At 54.7% G+C, this 27,149-nt stretch overlaps 7 protein-coding genes across 7 annotated transcripts; 4 read left to right on the top strand and 3 right to left on the bottom strand.

Annotated features, from left to right (window-relative positions):
• Positions 1 to 546: 546 nt before the first annotated feature.
• On the top strand, positions 547 to 2,605 carry GMORB2_2194 (uncharacterized protein; the record flags this gene model as incomplete). Its single annotated transcript, XM_035464174.1, has 5 exons — positions 547 to 633; positions 980 to 1,160; positions 1,251 to 1,894; positions 2,053 to 2,242; positions 2,364 to 2,605. 5 exons carry the CDS (start codon positions 547 to 549, stop codon positions 2,603 to 2,605), a joined length of 1,344 nt encoding a protein of 447 aa, XP_035319884.1.
• A 308-nt stretch (positions 2,606 to 2,913) lies between these two features.
• GMORB2_2195 (LMBR1-like membrane protein) lies at positions 2,914 to 5,148 on the bottom strand (the record flags this gene model as incomplete). Its single annotated transcript, XM_035464175.1, has 2 exons — positions 2,914 to 4,756; positions 4,838 to 5,148. 2 exons carry the CDS (start codon positions 5,146 to 5,148, stop codon positions 2,914 to 2,916), a joined length of 2,154 nt encoding a protein of 717 aa, XP_035319885.1.
• Positions 5,149 to 5,770: 622 nt separating this feature from the next.
• Positions 5,771 to 7,374, top strand: GMORB2_2196 (histone acetyltransferase 1; the record flags this gene model as incomplete). The annotated part of the gene is made up of 3 exons (XM_035464176.1): positions 5,771 to 5,798; positions 5,859 to 6,140; positions 6,206 to 7,374. The coding sequence occupies 3 exons, from the start codon at positions 5,771 to 5,773 to the stop codon at positions 7,372 to 7,374; spliced, it is 1,479 nt and encodes a 492-aa protein (XP_035319886.1).
• Positions 7,375 to 7,545: 171 nt separating this feature from the next.
• GMORB2_2197 (pyrroline-5-carboxylate reductase) lies at positions 7,546 to 8,569 on the bottom strand (the record flags this gene model as incomplete). The annotated part of the gene is made up of 2 exons (XM_035464177.1): positions 7,546 to 8,447; positions 8,518 to 8,569. 2 exons carry the CDS (start codon positions 8,567 to 8,569, stop codon positions 7,546 to 7,548), a joined length of 954 nt encoding a protein of 317 aa, XP_035319887.1.
• Positions 8,570 to 9,261: 692 nt separating this feature from the next.
• GMORB2_2198 (uncharacterized protein) lies at positions 9,262 to 10,174 on the top strand (the record flags this gene model as incomplete). The annotated part of the gene is made up of 3 exons (XM_035464178.1): positions 9,262 to 9,417; positions 9,478 to 9,649; positions 9,732 to 10,174. The coding sequence occupies 3 exons, from the start codon at positions 9,262 to 9,264 to the stop codon at positions 10,172 to 10,174; spliced, it is 771 nt and encodes a 256-aa protein (XP_035319888.1).
• A 342-nt stretch (positions 10,175 to 10,516) lies between these two features.
• GMORB2_2199 (large subunit ribosomal protein L7/L12) lies at positions 10,517 to 11,149 on the bottom strand (the record flags this gene model as incomplete). Its single annotated transcript, XM_035464179.1, has 2 exons — positions 10,517 to 10,837; positions 10,937 to 11,149. 2 exons carry the CDS (start codon positions 11,147 to 11,149, stop codon positions 10,517 to 10,519), a joined length of 534 nt encoding a protein of 177 aa, XP_035319889.1.
• Positions 11,150 to 11,514: 365 nt separating this feature from the next.
• Positions 11,515 to 26,412, top strand: GMORB2_2200 (midasin; the record flags this gene model as incomplete). The annotated part of the gene is made up of 1 exon (XM_035464180.1): positions 11,515 to 26,412. One exon carries the CDS (start codon positions 11,515 to 11,517, stop codon positions 26,410 to 26,412), a length of 14,898 nt encoding a protein of 4,965 aa, XP_035319890.1.
• Positions 26,413 to 27,149: the final 737 nt, after the last annotated feature.

The following is a 27,149-nucleotide window of genomic DNA, read 5'->3' on the forward strand; positions in this document are numbered from 1 at the left end:
TTGTACATATGTCTTTTAAATCCTCTTTGCTCATTGGCATTGAATCTCGGGGAAGCAAGAGTCACCGACAACTGAACATATATACTACATTCTACCACATCTTCTACAATCTCGCTTGACATTTTCACTGACGTACCAAATAGTGTCCCATTGCACCAGCAATGCCCATACTTTTACATATTACGAGCACATCTGTCAAACAATTCCCGCGCTGGCAAAAAGAAAGGCTGAATTGCAACTTGGCAGGAGGAAAGAAGCAGAGCGGGTGGAGGCCGCCGTCCGGGTTTCCCGCCCGGACCAACCATGATGGAAAGAATCGGGGGCTGGGACAAGGGGATCTTGCAGCGGCGCAGCGGTGCAGCGGTGCAGGACGGAGACAAACTCATGGTTGCAAATGAGCTGTGGCCCTTTGTTTCTTTCAATGCATCCTCTTTTCCTACCTTCTTTCCTTCTCTCCTCTTTCCCCTTTGGATCCTCCTCTTCTTTCCTTTTTTTCTCTCTCCCCCGTAACACTGCGTAGTGGTTGAATAGCTGATACCACCCACCATGGATGAGTACATGTTTCACTCATTTGTCGAGGATAGCATCGAGGTAGAAGAGAGTACGAGTTACCTTGAGATTTTGAATTATTCGGTAAGTCCATCACATCAGGTTTGCACTTTTAATATATATTTACTAAACTATTCAGGACCAATCATACAATTCTTGTGAACAGCATCCGCTTACTCTAGATGAGTTTCGCAACTTTCTCTACCGCAGGGTATGTGTTTTAGGGGGGGGGGAGAGGAGGATAAATGTGAAGCAACTGAAGATGGACGGACTGACAATGATAATAAGGGAGCATTTGAACCGCCAGGAGGACTGCCTAGGGGGGTCAAGCTCGTCAATGGGTTGCGTCTAATGTAGGTGAACCGTTGCCGTCGTGCTGCGATTGTGTGCCTGTTCTCCGACTGACGGTGTACGGTAAAATAGCATCCAGTCTGATGCCCAGCATCCCAAAACATTTGACCCCCAAATCATCTCCTTACCCAAGGATGTATACAAGGACATGGTGCAGGTCATGAAGCTCCCGTACAAGGGAATCGAGACGTCTGCCGTGGTAGGGCCATTCTTCTGGAGTGTCATGGACGGAGATGACGACGGCAAGGGTCCCCATCTGAGTAAGTTCTCTGCACGCACGAACATGCAATATGTGTGTATATGTATCTAACCCCCCCCCCCCCCCCCCCCCCCCCCCCCTCATACGATAGAGATCATCCACCGCAAATCCGATGTGCGTAAGAAGGGCAAAACCCGCGGCTGGGAGATGATGCTCTCGCACTCGCTCAAGACGGGCCTGACGACCGGCTACATCAAGGGCACGCCGAGCTCGAGCGTGGCCAAGGCGCTGCGGCAGGCCGTCGCCTGCGCCCACGAGGTCTCGCACCCCATGTTCCTCCCCGTCCTGATGCTGGGGTACGACCTGGGCACGACCAACGACCAGAAGCAGCGCGACGCGCGCGACTGGATCCGCCGTCTCGAGAATGCCGTCAGCATGCGCGACGAGGTCCACGAGAGCGAGACGTACTTCCAGGACGGCTTCCTCGAGATCGACGGCCTCAGCCGAGACCTGGTCGAGTGCCACGGCCACGTCATGTGGCGCAGACCGCAGGCCTATACCGCCGTGTGCGCCGAGATGGACGTCGCCATGGACGCCTTCTCTAGGACGAGGACGGCCATGCTGTCCTCCTTCCCCCGGGAGGAGGAGGAGGAGGAAGAGGCGGCCAGGAACGCCGCCGTCTCCAGGATTCACCACTCCCTCTCGTCCCGCATCAGATTCTACAAGGTCAAGCTCAAGGGCCTGGAGAGTTATATCCATACTACCCTTGCGCGTCTCAAGGTCCAACGGGAAGCTGTAGGTCGCTTTCTTTTTCCTTCTTTTTCTCCTCTCTCTCTCTCTCTCTCTCTCTCTCTCTCTCTCTCTCTCTTCTTTTCTTTATCCCCCCACCACTTCACCACTGTCATACACCGAGAGCTGCAAGGTTGGACTGACACATAACCCTCGATTACCAGCTCTACAACATCATGTCCCAGCGCGAGGCGAGGCTCAACCTCGAAATCGCCAGGGAACAGCGCCGCATCGCCCACTCGAGCAAGAGGGACAGTACCGCCATGAAGACGCTGTCTCTCTTGGGAGCAGTCTTCTTACCGGGAACATATCTCGCCTCCTTTTTCGACATGCCATTCTTCAACTTTGAACAGCGTACCGTCCTCCCCCTCCCTCCCTCTTTTTTCCCCCTCCCTCCCCGGCACTCCGAATCCTCTCTTGCAGGTATACAGGGGACGTGGAAGCTATTTTATCCTTTACACTGACACAGATACAGGCGCAAACCCCGTCTCAACAGAGCTGTGGGTCTACTTCGTCGTCACCATCCCCGTAACGGCCCTCATCATCGTCGCTTGGCTCATCTACGAGCGTCGTCGTGAGGCTCAGCACCGCCGGGACGACATAGATCTGGAGCGGAGTATCGACAAGCTTGAGAAGGACATTATGCTGCATATGCGTACCAAGACTATGAGCAAGGCGCACACGTGGAATACCGCGACGCAACCGCCGCCAGCTTGAGGACAGACACAAATCACCAACGTTCTGAATACATTTCACTGTATTTTATAATCCGGAGGATTCATGATACCCAGGCTTAAGGGAATAATTGGGCCAAAAAAAAAAGTAGGAGAAAGACAAAAAAAAAACTATTATAGATTAACATACAAACACATATTCGCTCGTAAACCCAAAACTCCAGGCCATGCGCTCGCCGTTGGCACACTGCCTACGGGCCTATGACTCATCATGCCAAAGACAAAGAATGCCCACAAGGGAAAAAAATTAAGGCCATTGGGAACGTGGAGAGAGGAAACGCTTGGACCATGTTACAAGCGGATCGGACTCTCCCCACCGAACCACCGTCGAAAGTCAGAGTTGTTGTTGCTGTTGCTGTTACTGTCGTTGCCGCTCTGACCGGAACGCTGGGCAGGAGAAGAGCCAACGTCGTCGTCGTCGTCGCCACTCATCCACTTGGGCTTGTTGATGGCCTGCCCGAAATCTTGCATCCATCGCGGCGTTTCGAACGTGTCGAAGGTGTTCTTCATGCGGTGGCCGAGGATGGAGAAGAAGCCATCATCTTCCGGGTCATCGACGCGTGGCGACGCCCGGGAGGACTGGCCGGGCCGCGGCCTGTTATTGTCTGACGAATTGACGGGCCAACGAGCTGGCGAGCGGGCTGAGGACGATCCCGGGATGCGCGCGCCGGGGACCGATAGTGTTGGCACAGAGCGGGTGCCATTCCCCGAGGAGATTGACGCGAGCCGCGAGAAGGCCTCCTCGCGACGTAGAAGAGAGTTGCCGCGCAGGTCCCGTTCGATGAGGTCACGACCTTCACGCCAAGAGCCGGTTCCGTAGCCCGTCAGGTTTTCCTCCTCGTCGTCAGCCACGTCCAGGCCCGCGAAAAGCCTCCTGACACGCCCGTACAGGCCGAACAGTGCGGCCAGTACAGGGATCAGTACAAAGGCGGGGTACAGGTCGTCGAACCACCGACCCAGCGGGGTCAAGTCAATAGACTCGCCGAGGAAGCGGTAGAACACCGTCTTGTTGTAAACGCTCGGGGCAAGAAGCGTGAGAAAGTTGTACGAGATGGGGATGCTGAGCTTGGCAACCTGCAGTGCGTACCAAAAGGCCGACTCGTACGATGTGTTGCGCTTGACCAAGGCACGGCCGCGCCACACCTTGACTTCGGTCATGGACATCAGAGCCGCCGTGCACATGTAGCAAATCCACAGCGACGAGATGGCTTGCCCGGCAAAGCCAACCTGCGCCTTCTCGCCGACCCAGTGGTGAATGACGGTCAGTCTAATGACTGACAGCTTGGGGAAGGCCAACTTGATGAACTCGGACCACACAATACAGGCCGACGCACCCGCCAGGACCACGCCCAGAATGAGCTGCATGTACGGCAGGATGTGGTAGTGCAACAGGTAGCGCGTGTAGGGCGTGATGAACTTGGTGCGCTCCCAAGCGCCGGCGTGCGGGTCGGCGTCACCAAAGTCGAGCTTCTTGGATGTTGCCGAGTCGATGATAGTCTGCGTCTCACCCGCCTCCTGTACTAGCCGGTTCCATTCGTCGGCGTACCGAGACCTCTGGTACTGCGCGCGCATCAAGTTACGCGTCAGGTCGGCTAGGAACTTTTCTGTAATCACCGTCGGGATGATGCGGCCAGAGCTCGGGTCGATGCTAGCCGGCGGCGCCTGGTGGTCTGTCACACTAGCCAAGTCCTGCAGCTCCTCGATCCAGTCGCGGAAGTCGACGGCTGAACCGACCTTGCGTCTCCCAAGCTCTGATACCTGGTACTCAATCTCCTCGAGGCTCACCAGCGAATCCTGCATGCGCTCGTACAGTTTGGGCGCACGAGACTGCAGACGACGTAGGCGGCCCGTGATGCTCGCATTACGCATCAGACGCCTTGGTAAGGACACTAGCCCGTGACCCATCAGGTAGATGGCCAGGACTAAACCGAATACGTAGGACAGGGCCATGACGAGACCCTTGAGCGATTCAATGGAGAAACCGTACGAGATGAAGACGTAAATGAGCCCGACAAAGCCGGCACCCAGCATCATGACCATAAATTGCGCATTAGCTCGGAGGGAATACCTGAGCTTGTCCATCGGTTCGCGGTACCCAGCGTCGGAAAATTCCTCGAGGATGGGAAGGAGGGCCCTGCAGAGTGTTTGGTCAGCCAAGTCCTTTGTTCGTTCTCTGTGTACGATACAGTGCGAGCTAGAGCGTCGAGGGTCTTACCAAGTCAAGACAAATGTCAGCCAGTATGTTATCCTCCACGAGACGAGCAGAACCCTTTCAGGCAACCATATGCCTCGAGTAGCCTCATCGTCGGTAGTAGCGCTCGAGGCGAGATCAATGGGGACGAGGACGATGACGATGGCAGGAAGCCATAGGGCGAAGAAGATGGGAACGAGGTAAAAGGCGGGCGTGGTTCGAAGCGGAAGATAGTAGCGCAGTATGGCGAGGACGACGAGCGAGATAGCAATGAAGGCGAAGATGGCAAACGTCGCCGAGCCTACCGGAGAGGCTGTGCTCGCAACGTCAAGCATGATTGGTGTTATCGTTATGATATACGGGAGATTCCATGCGAGCAAACGAGCAAGACAGAAGGAGACAGAAAGATGGACTAGAAAGGTTTTCTCTATAGCGTTATTGTAGTGTCAGAAAGCAAAAGATATCCTCACGATGGAGATGGGGGACGACCAACGGTACAGCTATATTACCGACTGCGGCTTAAAGTCTGCGGATGATATGAATGCATCCAGGGGTGTGGCGGTTGATGGTGACGTGACACACGCACGAGTTACTAAATTTGGTTTACCCTAGAGGACACTATTGATTACGTGGGGCGGCGGCTTTTGACCGGATACGGGGTTCGTATTCTTATGCCTTATGTCCAAGGCATAAATGCCGTCCCGCGTACAGTGCTGTACCTTCGCGCAACGCGCTACATAACGCGCTTTCTTAAAGTACTCCACCATTTTTGCAAACTGTAGAACAGCTCAAGGTGACTTCACATTGACCGATCGACTTTTTCCTATCACATTATTTACTGGGCTCCTCGCTATCATCTTCCACTTCACCTACGAACACGGAGGCCCGGTACTTATTTTCGGTATTTACGTTCAAAACTCGACGCTTAGCTTCCTGCTCGCGCGCCGTCTAGCAACCATGGCGACGGTGCCGGACCTCGAAGAGTGTAAGGCTTCTCTTACTGGATCTCGCTCGGAAACAGCTTGGTCGGACTGATACATCACAGGGTTCACCCACTCCAATGATGCTCTGAACATCAGCCTCGTCGCTCCTTCAAAGTCTGGCCTCCAGTCGGTCGCGGCCTTCCACCCCAACTTTACGTATCCCATCTTCGGCGACGAGGAGCGCATCTTTGGCTACCAGGGCCTCAAAATCAACCTGCGCTACCGCGCAAATGATATGCGCCCGCACCTCAAGGTTTCATACTCTAAAAAGTTCAAGCCCGTAGGCGACAACGAGCCCACGGATATTGCTGCCATCCTCAAGGAGGGCAACCACTTGCCCAAAGGTTAGTCTCGCCATCACCATTCCAATTTTCGTGTAGCACAAGCTGATGTATGTTTCATGTTGCAGTGGCATTCGTCAAGGAATCCGACTTTGAAGACAGCTCCAAGCAGCTCGCCGAGAACAACTGGACTCCGCCCGGTGCTCTACACGACTCGTTCAAGGGCCCAGACGGCTTCGAATACGAGATCTGGAAGGGCGACCTGACCGACCCCGCGATAAAGCAGCTCAATAGCCGCGTCCAGATCATGGTGCCTCTCTTCATCGAAGGAGGATCGTACATTGGACAGGACCCCGACAGCGACTCGTCCGAGCAGAACATTACCGATGCTAACCGGTGGACCCTATTCTTTCTTTATAGAAAGGACAAGCTCTCGGAGGGTGATGGAGCCCAGGGCAGCTCCTACGTCTTTGTCGGATACTCTACAGTCTATCGCTTCTATTGGTTTCAGACTCTCACGCCCCCGGCTTCGCCTGCTGGTGATGGCGGTGACAGCTGGGAGTTGCCCAAGGGTGATCTTAACCTGGCCGAGCTGCCTTGCCGCAGCAGGCTGTCGCAGTTTGTCATCCTGCCTCCGTTCCAGGGCAAGGGCCACGGCGCCAATCTGTACAAGTCCATCTTTTCACACTACCACAAGCACGCGCAGACGCAAGAGTTCACTGTCGAGGATCCCAACGAAGCATTTGATGATTTACGCGACATTTGCGACATGGAGTTCCTCGAGGGGCTGCCCGAATTCCATAACCTACGCCTCGACACGACCGTCACCCTGCCCAAGACGGGCCCAATCCCACAGCTGATTGTCGGCGGCGACAAGCTCGAGGATATCCGCCGCAAGGCCAAGATCGCATCTAGGCAATTCTACCGCGCCGTTGAGATGCACCTCATGGCCCAGCTGCCTGATTCGGTTCGCCCAACCATGGACCTCGACAAGGAAGCGCCCTCGCCCACGAGCGCCGAGAAGTACCAAGAGAGACTGTGGCAGCTCGTTGCCAAGCAGCGTCTGTACCGCCACAACAAGGACGCGCTGTCACAGATGGATTCTGAGGAGAGGATAGAGAAACTGTACGAGGTCCTGACAGGCGTCGAGCTGGGAAACGCTCGTATCCTAGCTGCTTATGAGCGTGCGATCAAGCATTCCAAGTCGGAGGTAGCACCTGCTGCCCATGGGAAGCGTAGACTGGATGACAGCGAGGAGAGCGTGAGTAGTAAGAAGGTCAGGGTGTCTGACGCGTAAGGAATGACGGTGGTTTCGAATGGTGAATCAGGCGTTAGGGCGGTAATACCTAGGGGACAGTATGCTTACTTTCAAATGTACATTTACAACGGTTTAATCACCACATGATTACAACGGAGTCAAAGAGGTTCTACCTTTGTCTCTCTTTTGTCCTATTAATATAGAAAAATCTTAGAACCTGGTGCCATTGACGTTCTTGACGCCCTGGCCAAGCTGGCTAGCAATGACAGTAGCCTCACGAACAGCCCTAGCCATTGTGCCACGAACGGCACCCTCTTCAAGGACGAGTGTTCCGCCAATGGTGCATCCACCAGGGCTAGAGACCTTTTCGCGCAGGATAGCCGGGTGCTCGCCGCTCTGGACGAGGGCGGTGGCGCCCCTCATGGTCTGGGTGGCCAGGCGGATAGCCTCGGCGCGGGGGAGACCCATGGCGACGCCGCCGTCAATGGCACCCTCGAGGACCAGGGCGAAGAAGGCGGGGCCGGAGCCGGCCAGGGAAGTGACGGCATCCATATTGGTGGGGGGGAGCTCGACAACGTCGCCGATCTGTTTGAAGATCCAGGTGAGGAGGGTGTCCTCGTATGGGGACATGGGCGGGGAGGGGGTGGCGATGATGGTCATGGACTGGCGGACCATGGCAGCAGTGTTACACATGGCACGGATGATGCGGCACCTCCCATCCTCCTCGGGCGTCACCGTCGGGACGGACCCGTGCAGCGCAACCTCCAAATCCTCGACCGTCACGCCTGCGCACACGCTGACCAGGATAGTGCCCCGCAGCGCATCGGCCATGCCCTTCTCGCCGAGCACCCCGCCCACCATGTACGGCTTGCACGCCAGGAGGACCACGTCGGCACGCTTAGCAGCGTTCACATTGTCGTTGCGCACAACCTCGACCGACGAGGAGTGGTCCTTGAGCGTCGTCTCGACTCGCTCGGCTGACTTAGCGCTGCGAACACAGGCGATGAAGCGCGACGGGATACGCTCGGGGAGTGTCGTGCCTTCAGACTTTCCGGCCTTCAGGTCGGCAAGGGACGATAGGACGCCGTTGACTATGGCGGTGGCCAGATTGCCTATAGAATGTTAGTCGACACATTTTCCTCTGTTTCGTCATATGGGAGAGGGGCACAAAAGAAAACATACCGCAGCCCAGCACCGTCACGGTCAGACCGTCTTTTCCAACAGCAGCCGACATGTTCCCTGTGATTCAAATAGGCACCGGGTAGTAGAAAAGAGAAACGAGAAGGTTGAAAACGGAGAGATGAAGGAAAAAGAGACTCGGGAGTTTGTATGGTGGGGGTTCTGAATTGCTTCGAATTCGGCGCCAGAGCTACAGGGTAGAATCGCTTGGTTTTTGAGGGTATGGAAAAAACATGTACGAGATCACTAATACAGCTGCCACCAATCGACTCATGAACCGAACCGGAGAGGTCATCTGAAGTTCTCATGCCAAATTAACTCGACAGCCGATACAACCCACCGAAACTAGCAAGATTGTCCCCCCAGAAGTGGTAACAGTAGCGGCCAGCATCGGCAGCCGCAGCCGTGGTGGTGTGGTGGCTATCTCCGTATGTCGGCGCCCCTCTCCCGGGGCTTTACCGAGCGGAGCTTTCCCGAACAAACAAGGCCATCTTCCTGTCACTCTGCTACTAGTCTACGAGTCGCCGAGAGTAGAGTAATACCAACGACGAGCTCCACTTCCTCTCTCACACACTCCACACATGCAAATCAGGACCTTGGTATGGGACTCTTGCTGGGGGACGACATCCTATGCCTTGAGCTTTTGTAGCTCTACAATTACGCGAGAAAACCCCCGCTGCGTCTTCACAGCCATCAAGAAGAGGAGCGTGCGTGTGGATGCTATAACCTCCTCCCGGACTGATTACCATGGCCGATCCTTTCGAGGTCCGCATGAGGTTCTCCTCTCAACTCCGAAATCTCAACGCGTCGACGACTTCGGCGCAAAAGGCCACCCAGTATGCCCTAAAGTACAAGGATATGGACGAGGACCTGCACTCGTGCATCCTCGAGCAGGTGGAGGGGGTATGCATTTCACCTAGGCCAATCGTCTTTCCGTCGGTGCTAACCCTTCTATGAATATAGAATAACATGAATACGCGTGCAAACATCATGTACTTTATCGAGCACTTTCTTGACTCGGCACAGAGGGAGGGTCACCCGGTCTACATTCGTATGATGCAGCGTGACATTATTCGTGTTGTGGATGCTGTTGCACCGGATGATGGCACCGGAGCGGCCAATGTCAGGGTCGTGCGTAAGGTACTGTCCTCTACCCTCCCCCTTTTATTCTTTATCTTTATTTTCTATTCTTCTACCGATGATTCGTCTAACTTCAGGCCAGGTTCTTCAAGGGCTTCAGGCAAAGGGCTATATTGAGCCCCAGGCCGTCAGCCAGATTCACGAGGTCCTAAAAGAGCGTGAAACGACGGCAGATGATCTTGGCTTAGCGTCGCCGTTGGGCGACGACGTGAACATGGCCGATACCTCCACCGCAGGCGCAAAGTCTGGCCATCGCAGCGGGCAACACCAGAGGCTGGAGAAGCGCCACATCGAGCAGCGCATAGAAGAGGACCGCGAGCGACATAAACGCGAGAGGGAGAGCATGTGGGCCATTCCTGCCGGCCCCGAGGCGGAGATGAAGAAGCTTTGGGAGGAAACGAGTGATTTCGGCGAGGACGATGACAGGCTACTGGCTGACGAGGCCGAGGATTTTGCTAAGGAAATGGAGACTAGAGGGTGCCCTCACCGGCCAGCCCCCGCGGATGCTGTTTGGGGTTGAGACACCCCATCTTGATTTCTTGTTAATATGCATAGTTATTCCTCCCTGGCGTATCGGTGGCATGGTTATTTCGGGGGCGTTTGATGCAATAGTACTGCTGTTGATATGAAATTGTATATTAGAAATAAGAAGACTGGAGGATACTGACAAAAGGTCAAACATACCCATACGAGCGCTTTCGAGAAACACGAAATGACCAAAAACATGAACGTAACGTCTTCTTTTAAATACTAGTACAGAGATTGGTTTTTTTTGTACAGGGGACAATTGCCGTCTATCGTGGTACAGTGGTGCTAAACGTAGCCAGCCCGTGACACAATTCTTTCGTTTTTTCCTCCTCCCTTACTCCATGATGACAGTGGCGCCAAGCTCCTTCATGGTGGCAATCATCTTCTCGGCATCCTCCTTAGGCACGTTCTCCTTCATCGTCTTGGGAGCGGACTCGACAAATTTCTTGCTGTCGACCAAGCTGAGACCCAGCAGGGCCTTGATCTCCTTGATGACCTTGGCCTTGCTGGCCGTTTCAAACTGTTGCAGCTTGAGGGTGAAGAGATGCTTCTCAGCGGCGGCGGGGGCAGCCTCCTCGGCCTCTTCAGCGGGGGCGGCAGCGGCAGGGGCGGCAGCGAAGCCACCAACGGGCAGGTCGGGGATGTTGAGCTTGCTCTGTATGCAGTAGCGGAAGATTGTGTCAGCGATCTATTCTCCTCTCCTCTTTCTGGCCAGTGCGGAAGAAAAAAAAAAGGACACACGTCATCATCATACCTTGAGGGTAGACACCAGGTCGGCAGTCTCAAGAAGCGTTAGCTGGCTGATCTGGTCGACAATGGTATCGATCTTGGGGTTGGCGGGAGCAGCGGCCTCGGTCGAGTTGAATCGCCTCGTCGTAGCCGAGACGCGCAGGGTCTGGGGAGCGACACGGGCAGAGCGCAGCTGACGGGCGCAGGAGCGCGCGGCGTATCGACATGACATGGCCATTGTGCTTGTTGGCGTGGGAGTATTTGCCTTTCGAACCGGGCTGAGGGAGGGTTATACAGGAGAACGGGAAGGAAAAGAAAGTCGTGATGATTCGTCGCGTGGTATTAGAATGACCGAACCTCCTTCCCAAAGATTTTCGGAGCTTCGACGTTGGACGAGGGTCTGTAATTCTCCATTTTGATTGGCCCGGATATACGTCGTGCCTTTTACCGACCTAGACCCCTGCAACGCTCACAGTCGTCGTTATCGCGATAAGAAAAAAAAAAGTTATTGACTGCAGGCGGAATATCGAGGGTGAAAGTTACATACAAAATCTTGTACTTTCTTTATACCACCAAGTATATATCGGCCACAAGAGCGTCATCATGGCGGCGATGGACGTCTCAAGGCAAAGGAGATCGCTCCTTGGTGATGCGATCGTTCTGAACCAACTGCCGGCTGAACTACGTCAACTCATAGAGGACACTACTGCCACCAAAATCCTCGACGCCGTCTCAGATGCCGCTCTCATCCCGATACTTACAGAACGCATTTTTATTCATTTTGAAGCCGCCTTTCCCGACATTTGTGCCCGTTGGATCCTCAACTCGGGTAGCAGCTCTCGAGTACTCAGCGCCACATCAGCATTGGCCAGGCTATTACCTTTTGCTCCGTATCTGTCGGCTTTTCTCGAGCAACCTGCCGTCGACTCTGCTGCCTTGGGTCAAGCCCCTCATCTTCACATTCCTCTTCCACACCTAGATGCTGTCCTGCGGGAGGTGGATGGGAGACATCTTCTTGAACACCTCATCACATTATGGAGACTCATCAGCTTCGATTTTGCGAGATTCAGCCCACATATCTCACCCGCCCTCATCCAGAACCTCTTCGCCCACGACGACAGGCCTGTGCGGTACGTCGCTATTAGAATCTTTTGCCTCCTTCTTCATGCCTCCGACTATAAGCTGGAGGCTCTCATTAATGAGCACGTTGGAAGGAATGATGCTGCCATTGGAGATTTGGACGGCGTCTCGGTCGACTACGGCTTCCTGTCCCTGCATGAAAATGCGCGTGTCAAGAAGGCCGTCGCCCTCCGCGAGCAGCTCAAGGCTACTGCTATCGACGAGGAAGAAACTCCCGTTATGCAGACCCTCACGCCTTATTCTGTACCATATGGAAGCGTTCTACTCCCGCGACCTTACGGACCGACTGGTAACCCATCCAATCTAGTCCGGACCGCCACCACATCCAGGAACCTCGAGAATCTGGCCACTCTTCTGCGAGACAACGATCCAATCCTGCTTCATGGACTTTCGGGATCCGGAAAGACGTCGTTGGTCCACGAGGTTGCCCAGCAGCTGGGAATGTATTCCAACATGGTCACACTGCACTTGAACGAGCAGACCGATGCTAAAATGCTTGTCGGCCTGTATTCGACGGACACAAAGCCTGGAAGCTTCCAATGGAGACCAGGTGTGTTGACAACCGCTGTCAAAGAGGGTCGATGGGTCTTGGTAGAGGACCTCGATAGGGCTCCTACAGAAGTATTGAGCACTTTGCTGCCCTTGATTGAGCGCAGGGAGCTCCTCATTCCCAGTCGAGGGGAGCGCATCCAAGCTGCGAGTACCTTCAGGCTCTTCGCCACACTGCGGAACTCTAGGGGCATGAATGGGCGCGAAAATCTTCCCAGTATCGTGGGAATGCGATTCTGGCAATCGATGCACGCTGAGCCATTGGCCGAGCAGGAGCTGGAGGAGGTCATTCTCAACACGTATCCAATTCTTCGCAAGTTTGTACCTGGTATTCTCGCAGTTTATGGACGTCTTTCCAGGCTCGGCCGCGACCCCACGTCACCCTCCGCGAGCCGCAGTCTTGTTGACCGCCAGATTAACCTCCGAGACCTCTTGAAGTGGTGCCGGCGCCTGCGGGAGTGTCTCTCTAACGCGGGGTCGACCATCGGAGACGAGCCTATCACCGAGACGACCCGTGACTGGATGTTTATGGAAGCTCTCGACTGCTTCGTCGGAAGCTCACCTAACGCCGAGTCGAGCAGGAAACTGGTTTATGCCATTGCCGAGGAGATGCACCTAGCTCCTGAACGCGCCGACCATTATCTCAACACTTACACTCCGCTACTCGACGAGAATGATTCGCGATTTGACATTGGACGAGTGAAACTACGAAAGCAAAAGTTGACGAGTCGTATGCAGCGATCGAAACGACCTTTTGCAAGCACAGCCCATGCCAAGAAGCTGCTTGAACAAATTTCTCAAGCTGTCAAGCTCAGCGAGCCGGTCCTTCTCGTCGGTGAGACAGGTATCGGGAAGACTACCGTTGTTCAACAGCTGGCCGACTCTCTGGGCCATAAACTTGTGGCAGTGAATTTGTCTCAACAGAGTGAGGTGAGCGATCTGCTTGGTGGCTTCAAGCCAGTCAACGTGCGATCCCTCGCCGTACCCCTTAAAGAAGAATTTGAGGACCTCTTTGCTGCTACGGGTATCTCTGTCTCCAAGAACCAGAAATACTTCGAGCAGGTCGGAAAGTGTTTTGCTAAGGGCCAGTGGTCCAAGGTTTCCAAGCTCTGGAAGGAAGCTCCCAAGATGTTCCTCAAGATTGTCAGTCAACTAGAGCAAGCGGAGTCGCAGTTGCATGATGATACGAAAGAAGGGGACGAACAGCCCGCCAAACGTCGGAAAACCCAATCCAAGCACCAGGCACTGCTGGATCTGCGCCCAAGGTGGGACTCGTTTTCCAAAAAACTCGAGCAATTCGATGTCCAGATCTCTGGCGGCGGAAACACCTTCGCCTTCACATTTATGGAAGGCAACCTCGTCAAGGCAGTGCGCAATGGAGATTGGGTGTTACTGGACGAGATCAACCTGGCCTCTCCTGACACCCTCGAAAGCATCGCAGATCTGTTGACTGGTCCCGCCGAGCGCCCCTCCATCCTCCTTTCAGAGACTGGCGAGATTGAGAAGATTGTCGCTCACCCCAATTTCCGCATATTTGGTGCCATGAACCCTGCCACGGATGTCGGCAAGCGCGACCTCCCCACTGGCATTAGGTCCAGGTTTACTGAGCTCTATGTCCACAGCCCTGACACGGATCTCAAGGACCTGCTGACCATCGTCCGGACATACTTGGGAACCAGCAGCAGCAAGCATGACCAGGCAGCAGATGACATTGCACGCCTCTACCTCAATACCAAGCGCATGGCAGAGGCCAAGAGGCTTGTCGATGGTGCTAACGAGGTGCCACATTTCAGTCTCCGTACGTTGACGCGCGTTTTGAGCTACGTCAACAGCATCGGCCCCCTCTACGGTCTTCGACGAGCTCTCTACGAAGGTTTCTCCATGGGATTCCTCACTCTTCTCGATCGGGACTCGGAAAAGATGTTGCTTCCCATCATCCATCATCATCTTTTCGACAAGCAGGCAAATGCACAGTCTCTCCTTTCGCAGGCGCCCAAGCATCCCGATGATGGGAAGCCGTATGTCAAATTCAAGAACAAGAACCGAGACCGGCAGTACTGGCTGTTCCAGGGCAACGAGCCTGTCGTGGAGAGGGATGACTACATCATCACCCCCTACGTTGAGCGCAATCTACTCAACCTTGTACGAGCAACGTCGACACGGCGTTTCCCCATCCTAATCCAAGGCCCGACATCTGCGGGAAAGACGAGTATGATCGAGTATCTCGCCAATTTCACCGGAAACAAGTTCGTCCGTATCAACAACCACGAGCACACTGATTTACAAGAATACCTCGGAACATATGTCTCCGGTGCAGACGGCAAACTGCGTTTTCAAGAGGGTCTTCTGGTTCAGGCAATGAGGCAAGGCCACTGGATCGTCCTGGATGAACTCAACCTTGCGCCTACAGACGTTCTTGAGGCTCTGAACCGTCTTTTGGATGACAACCGAGAGCTTCTCATTCCCGAGACCCAGGAAATCGTCAGGCCTCACGAAAACTTCATCCTCTTCTCCACCCAGAACCCTCCTGGTCTCTACGGTGGCCGAAAGGTACTCTCTCGCGCATTCCGCAATCGTTTCTTGGAGCTCCACTTCGATGATATCCCCGAGGACGAACTGGAATTCATCCTTCAGCAACGCAGCCGGAACACCTCCCCACCGGACTGCCGTCGTATTGTTACGGTTTACAAGGAGCTGTCCAGGCTGCGCCAGACAAGCCGACTTTTCGAGCAGAAGGACAGTTTCGCAACTCTGCGCGACTTGTTCCGCTGGGCATTGCGAAAGGCAGAGACCCGCGAAGAGATCGCTGCTCACGGATTCATGTTGTTAGCCGAGAGAGTGCGCAATGAGGAAGAGCGTCTGGCAGTCAGAGACATCATTCAAAAGGTCTTCAAGGTCAATATTGACCCCCAGGAGCTGTACTCAGCCGAGAACGCCCCTGAATTGATGGGCTTGAGACGCAAAGGGAATTCTCAGGGTGTTGTGTGGACACATGCCATGCGCCGTCTCTATGTCCTCGTTTCCAGGGCCATGTGCAATAACGAGCCTGTTCTCCTTGTCGGCGAAACTGGCTGCGGAAAGACGACGGTCTGCCAGTTGCTTGCCGAGGCTCTCGGGAAGCAGCTTCACATAGTCAACGCGCATCAGAACACCGAGACGGGAGATCTTATCGGTTCCCAACGGCCCGTTCGTAACCGTGGGGCCATACTCGACTCTCTGAATGCAGACCTCAAAATGGCATTGGATGATGCTGGGGTCTCGTATGAAGGATCTATAGAGGACAAGCTCGCTAAGTACAAGTCACTCGACAAGGAAGCGCTCTCTTCGATCTCCGCAGACATCCGTGAGCGCATAGCCTTGAACGAGACCCGGAGTAAGGCATTGTTTGAGTGGTCGGATGGTGCTCTTGTGGAAGCCATGAAGGACGGCCACTTTTTTCTTCTCGATGAGATCTCTCTTGCCGACGACTCTGTTCTGGAGAGACTCAACTCCGTACTTGAGCCCCAGAGGACTCTCCTTCTGGCAGAGAAGGGAATCGACGACTCGTTTGTCCGAGCGACCGACGGCTTTCAGATGTTTGCCACCATGAATCCCGGCGGCGACTTTGGCAAGAAAGAGCTTTCCCCCGCTCTGCGGAACCGTTTTACGGAGATATGGGTTCCAGCCCTGTCTGCTGACGAAGACATCTACGACATCATTCAAACCAAGCTGACCAAGGACTGCAAAGATCTTGCTGATGTCATTGTCCAGTTCGCTACCTGGTTTGGCGAGACGTTCAGGTCCTCCTCCTCGACGCGCTTCTCCATCCGTGAAATTCTGGTTTGGGTCGAGTTCATCAATGCCTTCCACTCCAAGAATCGCATGGCTGCTCTGGTACACGGAGCGGCCACCATCTTCATTGACAGTATTGGCGCAAACCCCTCCGCCATCCTCGCCATCGACGGAGAGTCAATCGCCCAACAGAGGACTAAGTGTCTCCAGAAGCTGAGTCAGCTTGCTGGTCACGACGTGTCTGAGATATACCAGATGGAGCCGCAGCTTTCGATGGACGATACCTCGATATCGATAGGCGACTTCAGCATCCCCAAAGCGGCGTCTGGGTCGGCCGAACCCGGGTTCGCTTTCCACGCCCCCACGACAAGGCTCAACGGAATGAGGGTGCTTCGTGCGCTCCAGATGCGGAAGCCCATTTTGCTGGAGGGTAGTCCTGGTGTCGGAAAGACCACCTTGGTTGCTGCCCTTTCGCGTGCATGCGGTCAGCCCCTGACAAGAATCAACCTTTCGGACCAGACTGATCTCATGGACCTTTTCGGAACTGATGTACCCGTGGAAGGTGCGGAGGCGGGCAATTTTGCCTGGCGCGATGCGCCTTTCTTGCAGGCCATGCAAAAGGGAGAGTGGGTACTCTTGGACGAGATGAACCTGGCTTCGCAGTCGGTCCTTGAAGGTCTCAACGCCTGCTTGGATCATCGGGGAGAGGTGTACATTTCTGAGCTGGATCAAGTCTTCAAGCGCCATCCCGACTTCCGCCTTTTTGCTGCTCAGAACCCTCATCACCAGGGAGGCGGCCGCAAAGGTCTTCCCAGCTCTTTCGTCAACCGTTTCGTCGTCGTCTATGCCGACGTCTTCACCGGCGAAGACCTCCAGCTCATCGCTGCGCATAACTTTCCTGATATGCCGGCTCAATCTATTACGCAAATGATCCAGTTCATCTCCCGCATTGAGCATGATCTGGCCACTGACAAGTCATTCGGCTCCCAGGGTGGACCGTGGGAGTTCAACCTTCGTGATGTGCTGCGATGGCTGCATCTATTGAATTCCCAGGAGGATCTTCTCCAGGCTGCACGCATGGATGATTTCTTGGACCTCGTCGTCAGGCAGCGCTTCCGGACACAGAAGGACCGTGATCAAGTCAGCCGACTTTTCACTGAAACGACAGGGGTTGAGCCTCGTGTCCGCAGCCTTTACCACAACATCAGCGCTCTGTTTGGCCAGGTCGGCCTAGCTCTCCTGAACAGGAATATCGACCTCCAGCCTGAGAGGCTTCCCAGCATAGATACGAAGCCCCGCCTCCCTGAGCTGGAGACGCTGATGATCTGCGTCAAGAAGAACATTCCCTGTATCCTCAGCAGCCCGTCAGGATACGGAAAATCATCTCTTTTGGAGCATGTTGCCGCACTGTCGGGAAAGCCTCTTGTCGTGTTCCCGATGAACGCTGACATCGACACCATGGACCTTGTTGGTGGCTTTGAGCAGGCAGATCCCCTGCGGCAAGTCAATGCCACCTTTGTGGACCTGCGCGAGAGCCTTCAGAAGTCAATCATGTCCATTATGCCCGGCCAAGTCCCAGTGGAAGCTCTGCAGCTGTTCCATACGCTCGAGCGTTTCGGAGGCAGCATGGACAGTATCGACATTATCAGATCATCCATCGACGCGCTTTACCAGACAATCCCACATAATTCCGAAGTAGGAAGAATCCTGACATCGGCCCTCGAACTTCTCAATGGGCCACTCACTTTGGCTAACCCCCGGTTCGAGTGGTTGGACGGTGTGATTGTCAAGGCGCTCCAGACCGGTCAATGGCTTGTTCTGGACAACGCAAACATGTGCAATGCCTCAGTTCTCGATAGGCTCAACTCACTTCTAGAACCTAATGGCTCCCTAAGTATCAATGAGCACTGCGAGCCTGGAGGCGAGCCAAGGGTTATCAGACCTCATCCAGACTTCAGAATCTTCCTGACCGTCGACCCCCGATACGGCGAGCTTTCTCGGGCTATGCGAAACCGTGCTGTTGAGATTTACATCCACATTTCCCCTCCGGCTATTGATCCCTGCTACAACCGCATTGCCCAGATTGAGAGCGCACTGCAGAGGTTCGCGACCATCGAGAAGGCCGTTGACTCCGCCCCGTCAACAGTCTCCCGGAGTGACATTACCGTTGTCTCCAGCGATGTTCTGACCTTTGACGACTTTGGCTTCCTCGAGCGTTACGCAAGTGATTCCAGGAAGCGACAGCCGGACACTATCGAGTTCCACGAACGCCTCGATGAGCTTCTCGAGTTCTCGCGGTCCACGGTTGGCAGCGGCAGCATGGATGCCACAGCCGACATTTATTCTCAGCTCGCCAGTTACTCGTCGCCAGGCCTATGGCACACTCAGCCGATCCACACTATGACCAACATCATTGCGACACGCTTGATTCCCAACAATGAGGAGGCACAATGGCTTGGAATACGTTACGAGTTCAGCCGGGATCTTAACCGACTGCACAATCTCATTGAAGGATACCGGAGAAAGGCCCAAGGCGGGAAAATTGCTTCTCTCAGTCGCCTGGAGAGGTCGCTCATGAAGGACCGTGTGGCAGCTGTGTCGAAGGACACCACAGTCAACCTGGCACCCTTCCTTTTCTTTGTCTCCTCTGTCATGATGGAGTATCTGCGTAATGGTCATTCATCTGCCGTGTCTTGGAAGGATGCCTGCCGTTTGCTACGCCTGGTGAACCGCTACGTTGAGAGGACAATTTTCCTCAGCACCGGAGGTCCCTTTGATGACGCCAAGTTCCAGGCCCATCTGGCCCATGGTACAGACATCCTCCAGGAAAGACTTCAACTTCTCCCGGGGGAGTCTGAGAAGGCTTTCATCACAAGCATCTTGGACCAGTTGAAACATGATTTCACCGCTGGATTCAGGCTGTCCACAGGTCTCAGCATGGAACTCCTCTGGAGGACATTGAGGCCGACACCGTTCAAGGATGAGGGCGCTCTCAACAGTGCCGTTGAGCTGGAGCAGCTGGCCTCGAGGTTCGATGACCTACGCTGGAGGACTTCCGCGTCAATCGCTCATCTCTGTAACGCTTCCTCTACCTTGGAGAAAGCATACAAGCTTGTCAAAATGACCAATGTGCCAACTGAGGAACTTGTCCAGGCCCTTTCTACAGAGATTCAGTTGCTGGAGGCCCGCGTTGGCGTTGATGCTCCCGAAACCCGACCTTTCTTCTCCGACTCGTTCGATCGTTTGAGGCAGCTTTTTCTTCTCAAGGAGGCCCGTGCAGGAAACATCAGCGACCGGGTCTCCCGTGATCTTCTCATCCTGGCCGATGTGCCGACAAAGACTAGCATGACGATGGCTGATACCGACGCGACATCAGCTCAACTCCAGCTTGTTAGCGCGTTGGCTTGCCAAGATCGATTTACGTGGGATGGGAAGCTCGTGCCGTCACTTTGGACTAAGGTCCAGGGCCTGGGATCGGTTGACCTCAATTCATTGGCAATGCTCGAGGTCGAACTGCCCATTCTTGGACGGCACCTGACATTCCTTACGTCTGAAGTTGCCTCGGACCCTCTGCCCAAGCTCAACGATTTGTTATGGAAGCTTCTTCTTCAAGTTTTTGAGGCCCACGGAGAACAGTTGGGCGGCCTAGTGACTGAGGCGTTTGCGGACGCCAAGCAGCTCGCGTCTCAAAACTCCGGGTTGGTGGTGGCTGACATGCCCAGCCTGCCGGCGTTTGGGCGCCTCGTCAACGGGATTGAAGCCCAGCATTTCCGTGAAATTGCGGAGACCAACTTCATACCGGCAATTTCATTCATGGCCTCGGCTGAATATTCCGTCGGCCAACTGTCGTACCTGTCGGCCATGGCTTGGACTCACTTCAGCATTGGCACGGTGAAACTCTACGTCCCGGACCGAGTTTTTGATCCACAAATCCGACCGCAGATGGAACGTGAATTCTTTGATGACATGCAGAGCCACCTCGGAGAGAAGATGCAAGTTCTTCGAGCGTTCGAGGAGCTCTTCACTGGACACGACACCAATACACGAATTGAGCTGCTCCGGGACGAGGCTGAGCGTCTCGGCCCGCTACCACCGGCTGTCCAGCCCGTTTTCCGACCTCATAAGTCGGAGCTAGGAAGGCTACATGCCGAGTTCTCCAACATTTTGAAGGCCGTTGAAAGCGTGGACATGCCCGAAGGCCACAAATCTCTAGAGACAACCTTCTCGCCAGACAATGATAAGCTCCAACTCGTCAAGGACAACGTCCAGCGACTGGCCGAACGACTTTCGAGCCGATTCGATGCGTACCAGGATATGACTCTGCCGACCATTGCTCTCCTCAGATGCCTCTTGATCGGCTTGTCAATCTTTGATACTGTTGCCCGTGATTCTGTCTCGCCCGTCACAGACGAGCTTCTACAGGTCACACCTTTCTTCGGTGGCTCTCACTGGAACCCCGATGTGCCCCCAAGCTCAGCCAAGAACTTTGAGTTCCTCGATGTCATGACTCTATTCGTTGCTATCCACGGCATCGAGAGCCTGAAATCCGACCCTCGCCAGTCTATTTTTGAATGCTTCCACTTCTTCTACCACGACTGGAACAAGCGGCTAGAGGTTGATCGCAAAGCCGAAGAATCCAAAGCCAGTCTATACCGGTTTCGTGGTAGCTTGGAGGACGAGGAGCAGGTAGACGAGGAACAGTTCCACGAGCTCTTCCCTGGCTACGAAGATGAGGCCGTCACCTCCACCGCTACGAAGAAGAATGACCAGGTTCGTGAGGTGTCTGTCAAGGTGGCGAGGGCGCACAGAAGGATCTTCCTGTCTCCACCCAAGCCGTCTGAGGCCATGTCGGACCTTTGCCGATCTGTCGGTCAGCGCATCGCGGATGAGACGCAGCAGCAACTATCCGTTGGCGGAGGTATTAGCCGCCGGATACTATCTGGCGCCCTCCTAATCATGGACGAAAAGAAGCAGCAGCTCTCTGCCCCCGAAGCTTCCCGCTCTTACAACTTCTATGAGGACGAAAACCTCACCGAGGCACGACAGCTTGTCTCGCTCGTCAAAAAGATCAAGGGCCGCTTCAGGGACCTTCAGCGCGTTGACGAGATTGGACATATGCAGCCGTTGGAAGATGTGGTCCAGTCCTGTGACAAGGTCCTAGGGATTGTGCACACGGAGCCCCTCGCAAGAATCCTGCCCAAGGTAGAGCAGCTTCACGCCCACGTTTACGAATGGCAGTTTGGGGGCTGGGCTAGCCGAGCTCACGCTGTCCTCGAGTTGCACAACTCCTTGACTGATACAATTATTCGCTGGCGCCGACTGGAGTTGTCCACATGGAGCAGACTGTTTGTGACGGAGAAAAAGAAGTGCGAGGACGATGCCTATTCGTGGTGGTTTGTTGCGTACCAGGTCGTCATTGCCGGTCCGCTCTCCATGATGGAGTCGGAGACGGATCTTACAGGCTATTCAGTTTCTCTCATCGAGAACCTGGAGCTCTACTTCTCAACTTCAATAGTCGGCCAGTTTGGCGCGCGTCTCGCTCTTTTGAGGCAATTGCTGAGCCACCTGGCTCTCCTGGTGAAAGACTACCCTTCCCTTGATGTCGTCCACATTGCCGTTGCCAACTTTGTCAGCTACTATTCTCGTTACGAGTTGGTGGCTGCGGAGATCATCCAGAAGGGACAGACGCCCATTGATAGGAAAATGAAGGACATCCTTTTAATGGCCAGCTGGAAAGATACGAACATCAATGCCTTGCGGGATAGCGCTCGCAAGTCTCACCTAAAGCTCTTCCGTCTTGTCAAGAAGTTCCGCGGCGTTCTCGGTCAGGAAATGAAGACCATCATTGACCAGGGTCTCCCCGATCAGACCTTTGGTGAGAAAATCAGGGAAGTCGAGATCGTGGACCCTGTCCTTCCCTCTACAGCTCTTGAAGCCAAGCTCCAAGAAGCCATTGCGCCCTGTCTCGACAATAACAGGCGCCTGGCAAACGCCCCCACGACGGTATCTGTCATGACCCGTGTGGCTCGGAGCCCGGAGCTAGATACCGAGATTCCGTCGGCTCTGGAAGATTTTGTGTCGAGCCTTGGTGCTTCAGTGGCGGAACTGCGTAAAGAAACGCCGCCTTTCTTGACCGAAGAGAACAAGGAACATATCAAGCATCTGAAGACGAGGAAGAGGAAATTATTTGCCGAAACCTTGAAGGATCTGCGCAAGATGGGTGTGAGGTACAACCTCCCGCAGGATCGATTGGCAGAGCAGGGGACGCTTGCCATCGCTCTGGCGTCAGCCGCAGACGCCCATTTCGACGATAGCTCTGCGATGCATGCGGCCCTCTACTACCTGCACAAGACGCTAGACCTCGCACCCAAGGTGAGATCCGCTACGCGGGAGCATTCCGAGGAGCTGACTCCAGCCGAAGTTACAAGGAGTGTGGGCTTCATCGAGGGCTTGGTCAACATGCTCCTGAGCCAGCGTAAGAGGCTGAGCTCCGTGACCCAACCTTTTGCATCCCTGCAGACCGAGCTCAACAGGCTACGGGCCTTGAAAACGATCAGCGACGGGAATGACGACAACTACAGCCTCAAACAGAACTTGAAGCGCAGCAACTGGGACCAGGTATTGCCTTGGTTAGTCGAGACACTGCACTTTGCCGTGCAGCTTGTCGAGACCCACGGACGCCTCGGAGGGTCAGCCCACGACGAGGTGGTGAAGCAGCTCGAGTCTTGGGCTCTGCGATTTGACGAAAAACTAGCCAAATTGCGCGATCTCGGTTCTCTCCCCGTCGGCGTGACTACCACGGCCCACCTGGAGCTGGAGACGGCGCTCCTGGTTGATGTGCAGATGCTCGAGGGCGCCCTTGATCAGATGATTATTGAACATCCCAACCTTGCCTTCATTCTCAGCCAAGTCAGTCTATGGTCGAAGCCGACAGATACCCTACTTGAAACCAACGCCACTCCTATAAACTTTGAAGCCTTTGCCGATGTGGTGTCCACCCTCTGCGACACAGTTCTTGTGGCGGTTGAAGCGGCAAAGAAGGCCGGTCGGGACGTCCCGAGGAACACAGAAGACGTCGGTTGGCTGGTCCGCCACGACGATGCATTCGCATTGATGGTGCGACAGCTTCACATGAACGATGTCACCAAGGGTATCACAGACTGCCTGGAGGCCCTTGGCCGGGTCCAGATGGACGCTCCTGGAGCTAGCTTGGCCGTTACAGGTGTTGCCGGTCTGGTGATACCGATTCTCGACCAGTTCGTTGCCATTTGCCGCCAATCTATCCACAGGATGGTCAACATACATCGCGCTACGGGCAAAATGGCACTGCATCTTAGTAAGACGTTCTCGCAGATGGCCTCTCAGGGATTCTGTACCCCCCAGGAGAAATCGGATGAGACATCTGGTGACAGCGGCAAGGTCGAAGCCGGTACTGGTCTTGGTGATGGAGAGGGTGCCGAGGACATCAGCAAAGATGTGCAGCAAGATGAGGATCTCTCTGAGCTGGCCCAGGAGGCTAGTAAGGAGGAGAAGAAGGATGAAATCGAGGACGAAAAGGATGCTGTTGACATGGCAGATGAGGAGCTCGAAGGTGACATGGGCAGTATCGATGGCAAAGATGACGACAAAGAATCGCAGGATGGAGATAAGGAGGAGGAGGAGGAGGAGGAGGATGAAGGCCTCGACGAGGAGGCAGGCGACGTCGACGACTTGGACCCTACTGCTGTCGACGAGAAGATGTGGGACGGAAAGGATGAAGAGGAGGCAGAGAAGGATCAGCAAGGAGAGAAACCCAAGGGCGAGAAGAAGGACGACGAACAGATGGCCGCTGAGGGCGAGTCGAAACAGGAGCAAGAGCAAGCGGAGAAGGACGGAGACCAAGACCAGGAGCAGGAAGGTGAAGAGGACAACGAGGAGGATCCTGAAGAAGCAGATGCAGAGGAAGAAGATGTCAAGGCACAGGGTGAGATGGAGAAGCAGGAGCAGACTGCCCAAGAAGACGAAACCCTTGCTCTCCCTGACGACTTGGAGCTCGACATGGATGACAACGACGCCATGTCCGATGACAGTGACGATCTTGACATGGGCTCCGAGGTTGAAGATGAGCTGGAGCAGCTCGAGGAGCAGCTAGATGCTGCTGAGGAAGAAGACGAGGGCGAGGAAGGAGGTGGAAACGCCCAACCGCAGGAGCCAGAATCCAATGAGACCGAGGAAGCCCAAGAAGAAGAGGAGCAGCCTGATCCGGAAGATGATGTTATCGGCGGACAAGACGAGGTCGAAGATGAGGCTAAGCCCGAGAAAGAGAAGGATGAGGACAAAGAGACCAAGGATGAGGCGCCGCCGCCAAAGGATAATGCTGTCACGGACAAGGAGAACGCTGCGCCCAGTGATGTCAAGACGTCGGGCCTGGATCAGACCGGAGAAGAGTCTATGGACCTGGACGAGGAGTTCCAGGACAGCGCCGCGCAGCAGGAACAGGGCGACATGGGCAAGGGCGAGGCCGACCAGGATGCGTCTGCCGGTAACAAGGGCTCGGCATCCAACGCCCAAGATGCCCGGGACAATGAAGAGCAGGAGAGGGATGCCGAAGACGAGGAAGCAGCCAGCGACCCATTCAAGAAGCTCGGAGATGCCCTCGAGAAGTGGCACCGCCAGCAGAAGGACATCCAGGAGGCTCAGCCTGAAGACGAGGCCGACCAGCAGAAGCAACAGCCGGATGCCGACGATCAGGGACGACGAGAGTTTCAGCATCTACAGAATGATGACGACGCTGCTGATGCGCAGGCGATGGGCACGGCCGACGACGAGGAAGCCCAACCCATTGACGAGTCGATGGCGATCGATGAGGAGAAGGAAGACTCCACCAGCCGCCTCATGGAAGAAGACAACGATCAGGTGCCCGACGAGGATGTCGATGGGGACAAGAAGATGCAATCGGAGCTTCCGGAGCCCAAGGACAAGCATCCTAATAAGGACCAGGACGACGGACGAACAGGAGTCCAGACACGACAGGGCGACTACAACCGAGAGGAGGTGCCATCCGACGCCGAGGACGAAGACAAAGCCAAGGTGGGCGACGAAGACAAGGACGCCGCCGTCGAGGAAACATCAACCCAACTGTCCTCCACACACCTCAACGAGGGCGAACGCGAACTCCGTGACTTTGGCGAGTGCATGGAGCAGTGGGCCGAGTTCCAGAGCAAGACGCATTCGCTATCGCTGTCCCTCACGTCACAGCTGCGGCTAATCCTCACACCGTCTCAGTCGACCAAGCTGTCCGGGTCGTTCCGCACTGGCAAGCGGCTCAACATCAAGCGCATCATCCCGTACATCGCGTCGAGCTACAAGCGCGACAAGATCTGGATGCGCCGCGCCGTGCCAACGAAGCGGACGTACCAGATCCTGCTGTGCGTCGACGATAGCAAGAGCATGGGCGAGTCGTCGTCGGGCACTCTGGCCATGGAGTCTCTGGTCATGGTGTCACGGTCACTGACGATGCTCGAGGCTGGGCAGGTGGGTGTCATGGGCTTCGGGCGCGACGTCTTCATGGCGCACGGGCTCACGGAGCCGTTCTCGGCCGGCGACGCGGGCGGCAAGGTTCTGCAGAAGTTTGCCTTCTCACAAGACCGGACCGACATCGTGCAGCTCATGCGGCAGACTATCGAGACGTTCCGCACAGCCCGCCAGCAGCAGCAGCACCAGGGCGCCACAGACCTCTGGCAGCTCGCGCTCGTAATGTCGGACGGCCTGACACCGTCGTCGGCTCACGACGAGATCCGACGCCTGCTGCGCGAGGCGGCTGAGGAGCGCATCATGGTCGTCTTCATCATCATGGACGACACGGGCAACAAGAAGGGCGACAGCGTCCTCGAGCTCAAGGAGGCCAAGTTTGTTAACGAGGGCGGCGAGTCCCGGGTTGTCATTGAGCGGTACCTCGACACGTTCCCCTTCCAGTACTATCTTATTGTGCACAATCTCGAGGAGCTGCCCAGTGCGTTGGCCGGTCTTTTGAGAACATGGTTTGCCGAGGTCGCGGCTTGATACACACGTGGAATATGGTTATTCTTGTATGATGTTATTCTTTGTTTGTATACATCGAGAAAAGGAGTTTGCATGCTTTCTTTACTTTTTTTTTTCTCCCCCCCCTCCCCCCGCTGTGTAATGGTTTGGTTTCATAAATATTTCATTTGCACAGATTTGGTATATTGCTATATACCATGGATAAAAGTTTGTGGTTAGACGATTTATATTTCCTTCTTGTTCGTTCAACAATTCCACGTTTCCACCCCCCGTATATCCTATTGTCATGGTTAGAGTCACTTTTCAATGACTGTCGATGTTATTGCCAAGATCACACTGATGTTACGAACGGTAGGGGAATGGTTCTTTTTCTAGCAGTGGTGATCTGGTATTGTTAATAGTAGGAAGATGGAAGAGAAGGCAGGATATAATATTATTTGGTGGCTGCGCTAGCGCTATTATTACCGAAATAGGAAAAGAAAAGAGGGGGCTGAAGACAAGGGAAGAGGGAGGAGGAACTGCTCCTTCCTCTTGCTTGATTGAAACCCGATATGAACCAGACTCGGGAAGGTGCATACGTGGGGGGGGGGGGGGGCACTTGCCTCTGCATGTTGCATAGACAGACGTCCACTATTTGTCATTCTACTAATTCTACGCCGTAATAATATATAATCCTACAGTATCACTACTACTACTACCAAGGATTCCACACGTTTTATCAAATTTTCAAATTTTCATCCCTCACTCTCTCTCATCCT

The sequence above is a fragment of the Geosmithia morbida genome, assembly GCF_012550715.1.
Source record: "Geosmithia morbida isolate 1262 chromosome Unknown scaffold_12, whole genome shotgun sequence".
In the NCBI taxonomy this organism is placed as follows: Eukaryota; Fungi; Ascomycota; class Sordariomycetes; order Hypocreales; family Bionectriaceae; genus Geosmithia; species Geosmithia morbida.